The sequence below is a fragment of the Bufo gargarizans genome, chromosome 5 (genome assembly GCF_014858855.1).
Source record: "Bufo gargarizans isolate SCDJY-AF-19 chromosome 5, ASM1485885v1, whole genome shotgun sequence".
NCBI lineage: Eukaryota > Metazoa > Chordata > Amphibia > Anura > Bufonidae > Bufo > Bufo gargarizans.
Genome location: NC_058084.1, coordinates 57864579 through 57878486, shown reverse-complemented (window position 1 = coordinate 57878486; position 13908 = coordinate 57864579). Strand labels below are relative to the sequence as shown.

General features: G+C 44.4%; 1 protein-coding gene across 1 annotated transcript in view; it reads right to left on the bottom strand.

The window, feature by feature from the left end:
- Positions 1 to 5327: 5327 nt before the first annotated feature.
- The window catches only part of FER1L6 (fer-1 like family member 6), a 230788-nt gene continuing 222207 nt past the window's right edge, over positions 5328 to 13908 (bottom strand). The window contains 2 exon segments of the mRNA XM_044294749.1: positions 5328 to 7333; positions 13339 to 13439. Of these exon segments, the coding sequence (XP_044150684.1) occupies positions 7153 to 7333; positions 13339 to 13439 (282 nt within the window). The 3' untranslated portion in view covers positions 5328 to 7152.

Sequence of the window (13908 nt, the reverse complement as noted above, 5' to 3'; positions counted from 1 at the left end):
TTAAATGCACTTGGTGTGATAGCTTGACCAACCACACTACTGAGGGTTAAATGCACTTGGTGACGGGCGCAGCTTGCCCCTGATTTAGTATATGGCCAAAAAATGAACAGACTATTGCTGGTTAAATGCACTTGGTGTCACAGCTTGACGCACCACACTACTGAGGGTTAAATGCACTTGGTGACGGGCGCAGCTTGCCCCTGATGTAGTATATGGCCAAAAAATGAACAGACTATTGCTGGTTAAATGCACTTGGTGTGACAGCTTCACCCTGATGTAGGCTTTAGCCAAAAAACAACCACACCATTGAGGGTTAAATGCACTTGGTGACAGGCGCAGCTTGCCCCTGATTTAGTATATGGCCAAAAAAATGAACAGACTATTGCTGGTTAAATGCACTTGGTGTGACAGCTTCACCCTGATGTAGGCTTTAGCCAAAAAACAACCACACCATTGAGGGTTAAATGCACTTGGTCGCAGCTTGGATGCACTTGGTCGCAGCACCGCACAAGACACAAAATGGCCGCCGATCACCCCAGAAAAAAGTGACTGACAAACGGTCTGGGCAGCCTAAAAACAGTGAGTGAGCATTTGAATTTCAGCAGCTCAATGATGCACAGCTGCAGATCGATCGATTAATCAAGTGAAGTCCTTTGGAGGAGTTAATCTGCCTAATCTCGCCCTACTGTCGCATCCGCAACCTCTCCCTACGCTAATCAGAGCAGAGTGACGGGCGGCGCTATGTGACTCCAGCTTAAATAGAGGCTGGGTCACATGGTGCTCTGGCCAATCACAGCCATGCCAATAGTAGGCATGGCTGTGACGGCCTCTTGGGGCAAGTAGTATGACGCTTGTTGATTGGCTGCTTTGCAGCCTTTCAAAAAGCGCCAAGAAAGCGTCACAAAAGCGCCAAGAAAGCGACGAACACCGAACCCGAACCCGGACTTTTACGAAAATGTCCGGGTTCGGGTCCGTGTCACGGACACCCCAAAATTCGGTACGAACCCGAACTATACAGTTCGAGTTCGCTCATCCCTACTTATGAACTCTATGACTATCATTTTTATATCCACTGTGGTGATGTGTACAGTATAAGGGCTGGGAGGCATGTATATCCCACCCTGATACCTCAACTGGGTGAGATAACTGAAATCCAGAAAGCTGCAGTGGTTTCAGCAAAGTGCAGTTTGCTGAGACAGTTTTGTCTAGATGTTGTTCTGGGCTGGATTTCAAGTGGACTGGGGGATAGGTTTGGTAGTGGGATCTGCCAGTCCACACCCTCCCACTACATGTATTATCTTTTGCCGGAGGTGATCGCAGATGAGGCCTGCTGCTGTAATCAATAAAACAACCCTCTGTGTTAAAGAAGACCGAGGGCTGGGCCCACAGATTCAGAGGGTACACAATGCCACACAGACACAAACAGCGGTACTTTTACAACATTTGCGTTTACTGAACAATTACAGTGAACAAGTAGCTGAGAATACATAAACAGAATGGTAACAGAGCATAAACACACAGTAAGGATAATACTGCCTAACACTAACCCAGTACTTGAAAATTTTCCCTGATGTCCATAAAGCAGCCTGGCTGCGCCTGAATGTTCCTGAGCAAGCTATAACGTTGGGGTGCATCCTAAGTATTGCGCAATACTATTTGTAATCCAGAAGAAGGTGAAGTCTGTATCCTGCAGCTTTTATATATGTCCTAAAGTGTCACTGGAACAGTGCAATGTGATATGACGCGGCTAAGCCGCAATTACAGTTCCTTGGATATTTAGGCGGACTCTTGGCGTTCTCTCCCTGATCCACTGGTCCACTGAGAAATGGACATCACAGTCACATGATTCCCAGGGCTGATGATACAAGTGTCTCCTTGGGGCTTGTGAAGAATATGGATTATTATTTTATGTCAGCCATGTTCCCACACCAGCCATCAGCTGTCAGATAGCAGAGGTAGTAAACTTCACAGGGGGGCCCTGCTTCAAAGCCCAGCCAAGTGGCAGAGAACTTCTTGCAGGCCACCTTTGTTTACAATTTCTCATCTACATTCAGCCAGCCAGGAACCCAGCTAATGAAACAGGAAAAAACTCTCTGTAGGTCTAGGCCATTTCCCAGTTCAATCAGACATCATGGAACCGGCGGTTCATAAGAAATTATGAATCACTGTCCATCACAGACATAAACCAGATGCATATTTGGGTCCCTGCGGCCACAATGAACAGGCCCGTGGTCATAGTTGGGTGGTGGGATGCCCAGGAGGGGAGATATACAGAACAGACCAAAAGTTTGGACACACCTTCTCATTCAAAGAGTTTTCTTTATTTTCATGACTATGAAGGCATCAAAACTATGAATTAACACATGTGGAATTATATACATAACAAAAAAGTGTGAAACAACGGAAAATATGTCATATTCTAGGTTCTTCAAAGTAGCCACCTTTTGCTTTGATTACTGCTTTGCACATTCTTGGCATTCTCTTGATGAGCTTCAAGAGGTAGTCACCTGAAATGATCTTCCAACAGTCTTGAAGGAGTTCCCAGAGATGCTTAGCACTTGTTGGCCCTTTTGCCTTCACTCTGCGATCCAGCTCACCCCAAACCATCTCGATTGGGTTTCGGTCCGGTGACTGTCGAGGCCAGGTCATCTGGCGCAGCACCCCATCAATCTCCTTCATGGTCAAATAGCCCTTACTTTCAAAGTTTTCCCAATTTTTCGGACTGACTGACTGACCTTCATTTCTTAAAGTAATAATGGCCTCTCGTTTTTCTTTACTTAGCTGCTTTTTTCTTGCCATAATACAAATTCTAAAAGTCTATTCAGTAGGACTATCAGCTGTGTATCCACCTGACTTCTCCTCAACTGATGGTCCCAACCCCATTTATAAGGCAAGAAATCCCACTTATTAAACCTGACAGGGCACACCTGTGAAGTGAAAACCATTTCAGGTGACTACCTCTTGAAGCTCATCAAGAGAATGGCAAGAGTGTGCAAAGCAGTAATCAAAGCAAAAGGTGGCTACTTTGAAGAACCTAGAATATGACATATTTTCAATTGTTTCACACTTTTTTGTTATGTATATAATTCCACATGTCTTAATTCATAGTTTTGATGCCTTCAGTGTGAATCTACAATTTTCATAGTCATGAAAATAAAGAAGACTCTTTGAATGAGAAGGTGTGTCCAAACTTTTGATCTGTACTGTACATATCCCCCTACAGAAACCAAATAACGGTACCATGCTTGGACTCTACTGGTAGTCGGAACCCAGGCGGATCCATTGGTCCCAGAACCACCTCCCTGCGACATTCTGGTCTGGAGCCATGAGCCCTAATTGGTTTTGTGGCTCATGTGGTGCCAGCCCAGCAGAGGGGGAGTGGCCCCTTACGTTAAAAGGCTTGTGCCAGCAAGCGGGCGTGTCTTTCTCTGAAGGGAGGTCACATGGTGCCATGTGTTTAGAGAGACCTGCAACCAGCTGACATCACTGCTTCCCATGTGACCACAGCTAAGAACTCATCACAACCCAAAGGACTCCTATACCTTGTAAACTGACTTTTGTTCTGCTTAACCCTGTTTGTACCACGCCATCTGTATTTGTAACCTCAGACCACTGTATATATTCTTTGTTTGTATAGTGTTAATTCTAGTGAGCCCATAAGGTGATTAAATATACAGTATAATTTAATCTTGTACTGTCTTATATCTCGATCACAAATCCCCACGTCCGTGTTTCGGCCTAGTAATACGCTACCGCGGGTTGGTTTCATACCCTATATAATCCTATTAGCGGACCGGGCTTATATCAAACAAGAAACCGGTGGCAGTATACCCGGGTTGAGAGCACGCTGTTTCACTGGGGCAGTGAAAAGGCTCTCTCAGCTTGTTGCCTCTCTGTGCCCGTGTGGACAGGAGGAGTCTGTGAACACTGTACCAAGCTGACCTTACCTGCTCCTCTAGGAGTTCGTAACATCACACCTTGGTAACCCGTGACCATACCGTATCTCACTGGCTCTACGTAGTTGACGTCCGACGTCAGTCGGGGTACAGTATTCGTCACAGGGCTGATGTCCGTCTCCCCTGTGAGCTGCAATTCCCTTCCTGGCTCCACAGGGGTTCTCTCTTAAAGTCCTCAGCAGCACTAGGCAGCCCCGTCTCTCCACTTCCTCCTGTGCACCGGAACTCCTCCCCTTCCAGGGAGAGTGTGATGCAGTAAGTTAATGTCTTCGTGCAGCCTCAAGTCTGAAATTACAGTTCGCTATCACCCTCCTGAGGGTCCTACTAAGTCTCAAAATTGACATTATTTGAACTTTGAAAGGTAAAACATATATAAACTTTTCTATACTGAACAACTCCATTGTATTTTTATATGTACTTTGTTGCCATCTACTGACAGAAGAGAGACACTGCAGGCATAATACACTTTACATTCAATAGCATTGGTAAATCATGCTTACACCCTTACATGTGTATGACTTGGAGAAAAAAGGGCTGAGGAAGCCTGAGAGAGAGGGGAGCTTGAGAGGCTCTGTGTGGTCTCAGCCAGGAGGGCTGAGGGGTCACGAGGCTTTGAAAAGCCTAAAGTTTGGGGGGCCCAGCAACGCCTACGGAAAGAGGGTCGCACAGTCAGAGTCGGGACTATCTGGACCATCTTCCCCCAAGGGTGCTGGTGTGGTCACAGCCTGGAGGCTGCTGGACAGTATATGGCTGAGGAAGCCGGATCTAATCCCGTGTGTGAACGGTGCTCTATAGGTGAGGGAGAGACAACACGTGTATTAGGTAGAGCCCAGACGGGCAGGTGTTTATTTTTGATGTTTATGTGTGTGATGGTGCTGAAGTGCCACAATAAAGCACCTTTTGGACTTGAACCCCGTTGTCAGAGGAGAAGTCTGTGATTGCGACCCCCTGTGCGAGAGCAATCCCTTATACCACATTGTGGTGTATAGAAGGGAGCAGGGGGTTCCAGGTACAACAGGCTTTGCTTCTAGGATCGTGGTCTATAAAGCCCATGTAATTGCAGTGAGGAACAATTTCAGAGTACAGTAGCCACGGTGTGTAGGAAAAGTGCTCAGGAGGAGGTTAGTAAGAGTCAGGAGAGATACATGACTGCAGGATCAGACTACACACAGACATTGTTTGTAGTCTGTAGTCATGGAGACACACAGTTCTGAATTGGAGCTATGGACACAAAAGCTGTTAAAAATGTTACAGCTACATGAAGAGATTACAGCTCTAGCAATAATTATAAGAAAAGAAACCAGACTTTGAAAAATATATTTCTACAACATTTTAATAGAGGTTGGAGCAGCATATATATCATGTCTTAAAGGCGTTTTCCAGTACTTAGATATTGATGGCCTACCCTTAGGATAGGTCATCAGTATCAGATTTGTGGAGGTCCAACATATCCAGTACCCCTACCGACCATCTGTTTTGGACAGCTACCAGCTCAGAAAACTATACAGTGAATGAAGCCGGAAGCAGACAGCGCCATACATTGTGTAGGAGCCGTTTTGGGGTGCTGCAGCTCACGACCATTCAAGTGAATGGGGGCTGAGATGCGGTATGCCAGCGCTGGAAACTACACGTTAGATGGAGCCTTCAGTCCACTGTATAGTTTCTGGCACCTGCGGCTGCCCGAAACAGCTTATTAGTAGTGGGTGCGGGTTGTCGGACCCCCACCGATCTGATATTGAGGACCTATCCTAAGGACAGGCCACCCCTTTAAATCCCTTTAACAGCTGTAGTATTTACTGGCTGTGAAAGTATTGGCAGCTTTCTTACTACAAACGTGCAGATGTTGTCACAAATTCATTGCACATTATATTATTGCACGTTATAATATTTCTTGAGGAATCGGGAACCTCATGTACAGGGCGAGTGGGTCAGCATTGGCTACATCTGAACGGATCAGAATTTGTGCAATCAGTACAACAGAAGCAATATCCATAATAGTCCATAGAGCAGTTTCTCCATGCAGCTTTCACATACTATGTCGCACATTTTTTTACATAGAAAGAATTAAGTGAGGTACAGGGATATCCCTAGTGGTCTAGAGTGACGGCCATTACTATGTAGTCTCTCTGGTGGTCTAGAGTGATGGTCATTACTATGTAGTCTCTCTGGTGGTCTAGAGTGACGGCCATTACTATGTAGTCTCTCTGGTGGTCTAGGGTGATGAGGGATTTAATATTGATATCAATTATCCATGGTTATGCGTAAATATCATCCCTGGGACCAGGGGTGCACCACCAATCGCCTCAGGCAGCACCAGGTAGGGGCAAGAGGGGGGCAGTAGAAGGGCCATGGTTAATGAGCGCTTTCATTGTGGCAAAGGGGTTAGGTTAAGAAATTGGCATTTGGGGTGGCGCTGTTTCAGTTTTCGCCTCAGGTAGCAGAAAGGCTAGGTGCACCCCTGCCTGGGGGTCTTGGGACTTTATAGGTCTGCAGGTCTACGCCTGGTAGGGTTGATCTGTCGGATTAAAATGATACCTGCCTTGAGCACCAAGGGGTAGAGCCTTAGCTCTTCAGCTTTCCAGTGCCGGTCACACCCCTCGGTGAACTAAAGCCCTAATTAGCATGAAAAATAAACGTCTTTTTTTCTCAGGAATGCAACAAATTATTTTCTCAAGAAAGGTATAATTTTAACCAGCAGAGCCAACCGTACTAGTAGGTCTGGTTTGATAGGGTGGATCCTGCTAACAGGTGCTCTTCAATATTTTAGTATGATTGTATAGTTTATCATTACACGGATTAGGATAGGGAATGGGTTAATGGTAGGAAAGTATACCTAAAATTTAATTTAATTTCATCTGAATAGGTTAAGAATTCTTCTAGGGGTCGAAGGTCTGCTTTTTTTTTTACATGGATACACAAATCACCGACAAAATCATCCAGTTAAATGATAAATTCTGTGTAGCTGCAGCTTCCACTAGAGGGAGCTCACTGCATAGAGATTTATACAGCTTTATACAATGATTTTTGCAGAACTCCTGAAAGGAAAGTTTCTGGGCAATAGAAAACTCCTGATAAATTTGTTGGCTGGTATTAACTTGCTAACAGAGAGAACTATAATGTAACTTAGGTATAGAGCTCCACTTGGCCTTGGTTGTCCTCTTGCTTTAACTCCACCAGAGCCCCCACTGTGGGATGTTCACCCACTTAGGATCCTATGACTGATGGCACCAGGCAGTGTATAGAAAAATAGGGCAAGGAACAGAGCTAGAATGAGCAGGACCAAGGCGATGATGATATATTTCTTGTAATTTCTCCAGATCAGGTGGAAGAAACACTTGAAGGGATTGACAAACCAGTTGAAGGACGTGTCCGGACGACTGGAAGACAAAACAAATATATCATCAATAGTTTGGTAAATAGAGATTGTGCCATTATCTACTAGGAAAAAAAAAATATACAAAAATCCGAAGCACTTCTCCATTGATGAAAAAATCCGGTCTTTTATTAAACCAGCTGCATAACTACAGCGACGTTTCGACCCCCTCTGATCTTTATCAATGGAGGAGTGCTGCGAATTTTTGTATGGCCCTTGGCCGGGATCTCTATCTGCGGGCACCACCGCCCTTACTAACAGTATAGTTTTTCTCATGCTGGAATTTGTAGTGCTGCTTATACTTTTTTTTACATTATCTACTAGGAAGCCATCGTGTCCAACAAATGACATCAGTTGGAAAATGGAGAGTTAAGTGTCTAAGCTGGTTTTGGAGGTCTTGTAGGAATTTGTCCAAAGCAAAGGACTTAAATGGGTTTTCCGGGACTTAAATAGTGATGAACTATCCTCTAGATAGTTCATCAGTATCTGATCGGTGCAGATCCGACACTCAGGAACTCAGGACCCCCACCAATCAGCTGTTTGAGAAGGCACTTGGCGCTAGCGCCACTGCCTTCTCTCAGCTTTCCCTAGGCCAAGTGATGACATGGTCATCGGTCACGTGGTCTAGGCACAGCTCATCCCATAGATGTGAATGGGGCTGAGCTATGATACCAAGCACAACCACTATACAATGTATGGCGCTGTGCTTGGTGAGCAGGGAGAAGGCAGCAGTGCTCACAGGAGCGTCGGTGCCTTCTCAAGCAGCGGGACCCCCACCGATCAGATACTGATGACCTATCCAGAGGACATGCCTGAATAAAAGTGGACAGTGCATCTTGTTGCCCACAGCTGTTTCCTGTTAACAGCACACCATATGGACAGCAGTAGTATTACAAGCAAAGACTATAATTGGTTTAATGGTGGCCACCTGATGCTTACAGTATTTTTTTTTTACAGAAAGGAAGCAAATTACATTTATTAATTAAAATACACTATAATAATGGGTTCCTGTGATTAACAACCCTATGAATAAATCAGTGGCGTTAAAGGAAGCCTGTCACCGGTTTTTAACCGTAAGAATCATCGGCTTCCTGAGATAGTTCTCCCCCCCAAATCATCCTACGGTTTTTTGTTTTTTTAAACACCTCCAAGTACTTCTTTTTACAGTCCACTTTCGCTTTTTTCTAGTTATGTAAATAAAATGCTTACCTCATCACTTCCCATTCCTAACCCCACCTCCCGTTACATGAGTGACAGAATCTAAAGATCCTACCCTCCTCCCGACCTCACGTCCCAAATCCCGCGCATGTGCAGAACCAGTCACCTCCCTCCTCATCTCACACTGATCATATAATGTATACTGTGCAGCTGCGAGACTTGGAAGAGAAGGGGTGGCGATGAGCAATCGTAGTGGGCGTGTCTTATTCATTTGTGGGCGTGGCTTCACTCCAAGAGTCAGAGAACGCTGGACTCATCTCTGAAGCATAGAGGAGACAGGACTCATCTAAGGTCATTTACATACATGGCGGGAACATTTATTTTAGGTTTTTCTCTGCACTGATAGTTTGTTCAGAATAGATTTTAATATCATTATGAATGTATTAAAAAGTATTTATAGAAAAGTGAGTGGATAAATAGGCTTAGAAAGTGATGACAGGTTTCCTTTAAATGAAATTGCGGTTGTAGTCACTGGTTGTCTTTGATTAAACTGGAAAATAAACTCTTCTTAATTATATTCATCCCTTGTGTAAATAAATGAATAACCAAAGTACCTGCTGCTTTTGTTAACGAATTATTGAAATTTACAGTTTTCAGACATCTCCGAGTGAAAATGTCCTCCCGTGTGTCTGTTTTACATAGGGGGGAATTTATCATTAGAAGAATATTTGAAGTCAGTTTTGCTTCAGTCTGTGTTGGAGGACTTTGTGCCACATTTATCAAATGTTGCATGTTGTTTGATAAATTTGGCTGGTCCTTAAACCTAAAACTTCTGTCTAGAGAAGCTACTCCAGTTTTCCTACTCCACCCCGCTCCTGGAGTGAGATTGCGACTTTAAAAAAAAAGTCTCAATGATAAATCTGGAGTGAAATCCATGAACATAGCTCACCACGCCCACTTTTCCACCCATATTACAAAACTGGAGTGAGTGGTGTACACATGCAAAAAGTTGAAAAATTTTGCGACTTTTTGATGCCAGAATTCTGGAGTGAAGGTATGATAAATCAGGGCCATAGAGTTTTCTTACTTGTACTTACAGATCTTTATTTTTTATATTATTGTCATGATCTTTTTTTCTATAGGATCAAATAGCTCTGAGTTTGCTGCTGAACGTGTCTCCTGTTTCTTCCACTGAATTAATGGAAAACCTAAGAAAAGGTTTTGCATTTGCAGTGTCTGCTAAAAGGGGTTAAGTGTTTTTGTGCATTTCCTGTGTATTCTGCAGAAGGGGTTAACAGGACATTGGTAACCATTACTAGGTGGGGCTGCTCCACCCTGCCCATAGGGAGGAGTAGAGTGAGTTGAGAGTGAGACAGAGCAGTGAGAAGAAGCAGAGAACGGTCTTCAGGTATCAGTCAGCCAGCTTTAGAGCCTTCAACCTGCCTCTGAGGAAGCAAGTGAGAGACATATTGAAGCATACCAGTTTTGGAAAGGAGGTGCGTGCAAAAGAGAATATGGAGAGAACTTGTGTGAAATGTTTGGACTACGCAGCAAACTTGTCCAGGAGATGTAAGGCTTTAGAAGCCTGGACATATCTTGGAAGCGGACGGAGGATCTTCTAAGGACTACACCCTGTAGTGGGAAATTTGTACTGCTGCTTTGGAGAAGAAAATAGAAATGAAAGTAATTGAGATAGAGAAAAGAGTAACAAGAGAAGTGTTTCCCCACTGTTGCAGGATGCATGTGTTTGGGATAGACATGGTAGAGATACAGGAAGGTTGACGCAAACTAGCCCTGTCTAACACCTTTGCAGCATGTAGAACTGAAAAAACTGTGGAAATTGCAACCTTTGTAAGATCTGCCAGTCCATGCATCATCTGAACTGTGACAACTACTGTGAGGAGGTGCTTTAGAACTTTATTGCCAGTAAAGAATTGTTGTTTGTTGCAAAGCTGGCCTCCACATTGCATACATCAACACCTGCATTGCTGCAGAGCTTCCACTGGCTCCTGCCTTGCACCCGACACTAAGATTACCCCATCTGACACTGGGTAGGAGACCCCCAAGTACCATGGTGTGCCCTGAGAGGAACAAAGAGTATGCCCCTCCCTTAACTGTGCATGCTGCCCAAGGATTACCAGGAAGGACCCAAAGCCAAATTGAGGACTACTTCCACCTACCTCTGGCACTCCCATTCTCTCACTTCCTACTCGCTGCACATAGATAACTCCCATAAAGCTACCTAGATTGTAGGAGCATATTGTACTTCATTTACAAATTAAAAATGTCTAATGTTCTCTGTCTAATGTTGCCATATTCACACCTCTACACCTCTGGCTGGTTTCAGTTGACCATAAGATGGCCATTTTCTAAGAATAGGCCATCAATATCAAAATCCTGGATGACCCCTTTAACCCCTTCAACCTGCCTGCCCACATGAAAAGATGATCCTGGTCTCGGAGAATGCTTTTACAGCTCTCCAGATGGCGACCAAAATGGTCGCCAATGCGCCTTAACATTTGCAGATGGCGACAAGACTTTTTAGCCTTGTCGCCATTTGAGACAGGGCTGCAGCGCTGTAGCTGAATATTGCGAGGGGCATGGGAGCCAATAATTCCTTGCCCCGCCACCGATCACCTACGCTACAGGCCTGAGGTCTATTTGGTCTGCCTCTGCTGCGGGGGAAGAACATCCTCCGCACACAGGAAATGGTAGGAGATAGAGTGGAGAGGCCACATGACCGGCCTGGGAGGGGCTTACTCCTGATGTGGCCCAATGGGGGAAGGAGAAATCTGCGGCTGCAGGTCTGGTGGTGTGTAAATCCTGTGCACCGGAGAGGTAACGATAGCACTGCGGAGGAGGGGAGGGACTGTGGTCACTGCGCCACCAATGAATATAATTAACACATTAATTTAAGTATAGGCAGCAGGTGCCAGCAGCGGTATCACATACCCGTCACCCGCCCTCTATGACAGGGCGCTGCGATCCCCAGTGGTTAACCCCTTTAGGTGCCGAACCTGAGGGGTTAATTTGGCAACTAAAATTTTCATTTGGCTCCTAAATTTTTCAGGTTATGAGCCAATGGCTCCTTGATATTTTTTGGGGAGCACTGCCTGGTCTGGAGCACTGCCTGGTCTGGAGCACTGCCTGGTCTGGAGCACTGCTTTAAGAATCCCTTTAAGCATTTCTTAATAAATGTGGTGTTTCTTACTCCGGCAAACATCTGATTAAGACTGGAGCATAAAATGCTTGTCTTAAATGGGTTGTCCACCTTTTATTAAGTGGTGGCCTATCCTCAGGATAGGCGATCACCAGTTGATCAGCAGGGGTCCAACACCCCACAACTCCGCTGATAAACTGTTCAGTTGACTTCATTGGGAGCAACATTGCAGTGACAAAGGAGATGGAAATGCCTGCTTCCAATGCTGGAGCCATCCCTGAACAGCTGATTAGCAGGGTCACGGGGTGTCGGACCCCTGTGATCACCTGGTGATGGCCTATCTCAAGGTTAAGCCATCACTTAATAAAAGGTGGACAATCCCTTCAATAAGTTCACTTCTAAAGACTGAAATGTATTGAATCACACTAAAAATTACCCACAACTTCAGACTGTCCCATAAAATTACAGACTATTGGGGTCATTTATTAAGACCGGTCTTTTAGATGCCGGTTTTATTACCCCTTGCGCTTACGCTTGATCTGCCTAAAGTTATATAGAGGTAACGGCCTCTACATAACTTAGGCGCACCCACCGCCTGCCTAAATCTACACCAGCATCCTTGCTGTCTTAGATTTAGATAATTTTCTACGTCTAAAACAGGCGTAGAAAATGATAAATGAGACCCGCCAGCTTGCCACCCATGCCTGCCCTCTTTTTAGACCTGACGTTAGCGGGAAAAGTTGCAGATTCGGCTGCCAATTTTTGGAGTATATCTGTTGCAGATTCGGCCGCAACTCCCCTTTGCGACCGAATCTGCAACAGATATAAGCGAAAAATTGGCGTATATCTAATAATAAATGACCCCCTATGTCAGGCTATGTGACTATAAATATGTAGATGATAAAACCTGAATGTTTCCTGGCAGGAGATTCAGTTCTTTATCTGATATTCTTTGATGTGTTGTTTTAGTGAGTTTGCATATTTTTTTTCTTTCATCCCTCAATCATTACATTTCTCAGTGAGAATCACGTTCTTTATTTTACGCTCTTTTCTTTTTCTGTTTCAGCAGGAATATCGCTGTTCAATGCGTTGGGAAATATTGATGATTACAGGACCTTTTCTTGACCCTTAGGCCAGTTTTCCCACAACAATGAAGTTCCTCCTGAGAGGAGAGTCCTCCACGAGTTCTTGCCAGGAGTAACCAGAACAGACAGCGGCAAGCTCCCTGTCCCTCTGCTTTGACTACTAGGGGTAAATTGTGATTGTAATGGGGGACCTTAGAGGGGATTGCCAATGTTTTCAAATTTTGTGTCTTCTAACATCATATGCATTTTATCAAGGTGACTAAACTGGTCATCCCTGGCTTCTTGAAGTCTTTGTGGGTCAAAATCACTGACTTAAAAGGGACAATGTAGATTAATCTAATCTTCTCATACCTAATAAACAAAGGAGCTTCACTAATTCAAGACCTTCAACAATAACCCATAGCGGAGAATATCTCATTCTGGAGGACCGAACTTCCATGCATTACATAGACATCCCATCGATTTCATTGGGAACCATGTAATTCTTAATTTGCCCTGTGGTGGCACTGCAGGGGAAATTGACACTTCCTGCTAGGACCTCGGCAGATTACAGCTGATCACTGGTGGTTTCTAAAACAATTGTGCTTTAAACCTATTGCCACTTACTTTGGTTTATCCAATGGTTCTGGTTCTTTTCGGGCGCGTCCAACAGGATTCTTTTCGGCTTCCTCTGCTGTGACCAGATGAAATTCTGCTTCTACTTTTCCCTGGACAAATGTAATGGAAATGCTGATGAAAGGATAGCTCCAAAGTGTATAATTCATTACTTTTTTTCTCGAGTTTACTTGCAGAGCTACTGTTTATTTGATCATTTCTCCAATGCAACTAAAAAACTAATTCTACAGTTTTAACCACCATTAGTCAAGTGAATTACAGATAGTCACCACTCTGTCCATCATAGACAAAAATGCTGTAAAAAAGTGTAATGTGTGGGACCTCCATGGTGGACATCCTTCGCTGTTCATCGTTACAACTGCCACCATTCTTTTCCCTCTAGTGGTACATGTGCTGCAGTCCTCCTCTGAAAGGACCAGCAGGAGTAAAGTAAAGATCATACTCAGCTTATACCTTATTGAAACCTCTGTCTCTGACATCACATCCTTGCCTGAGCAATTGGTTCTTTTTTTCTTTTTGTTCCTGTGTTCTCTGAAGGTACACTATTCTTTATTTGGTTCT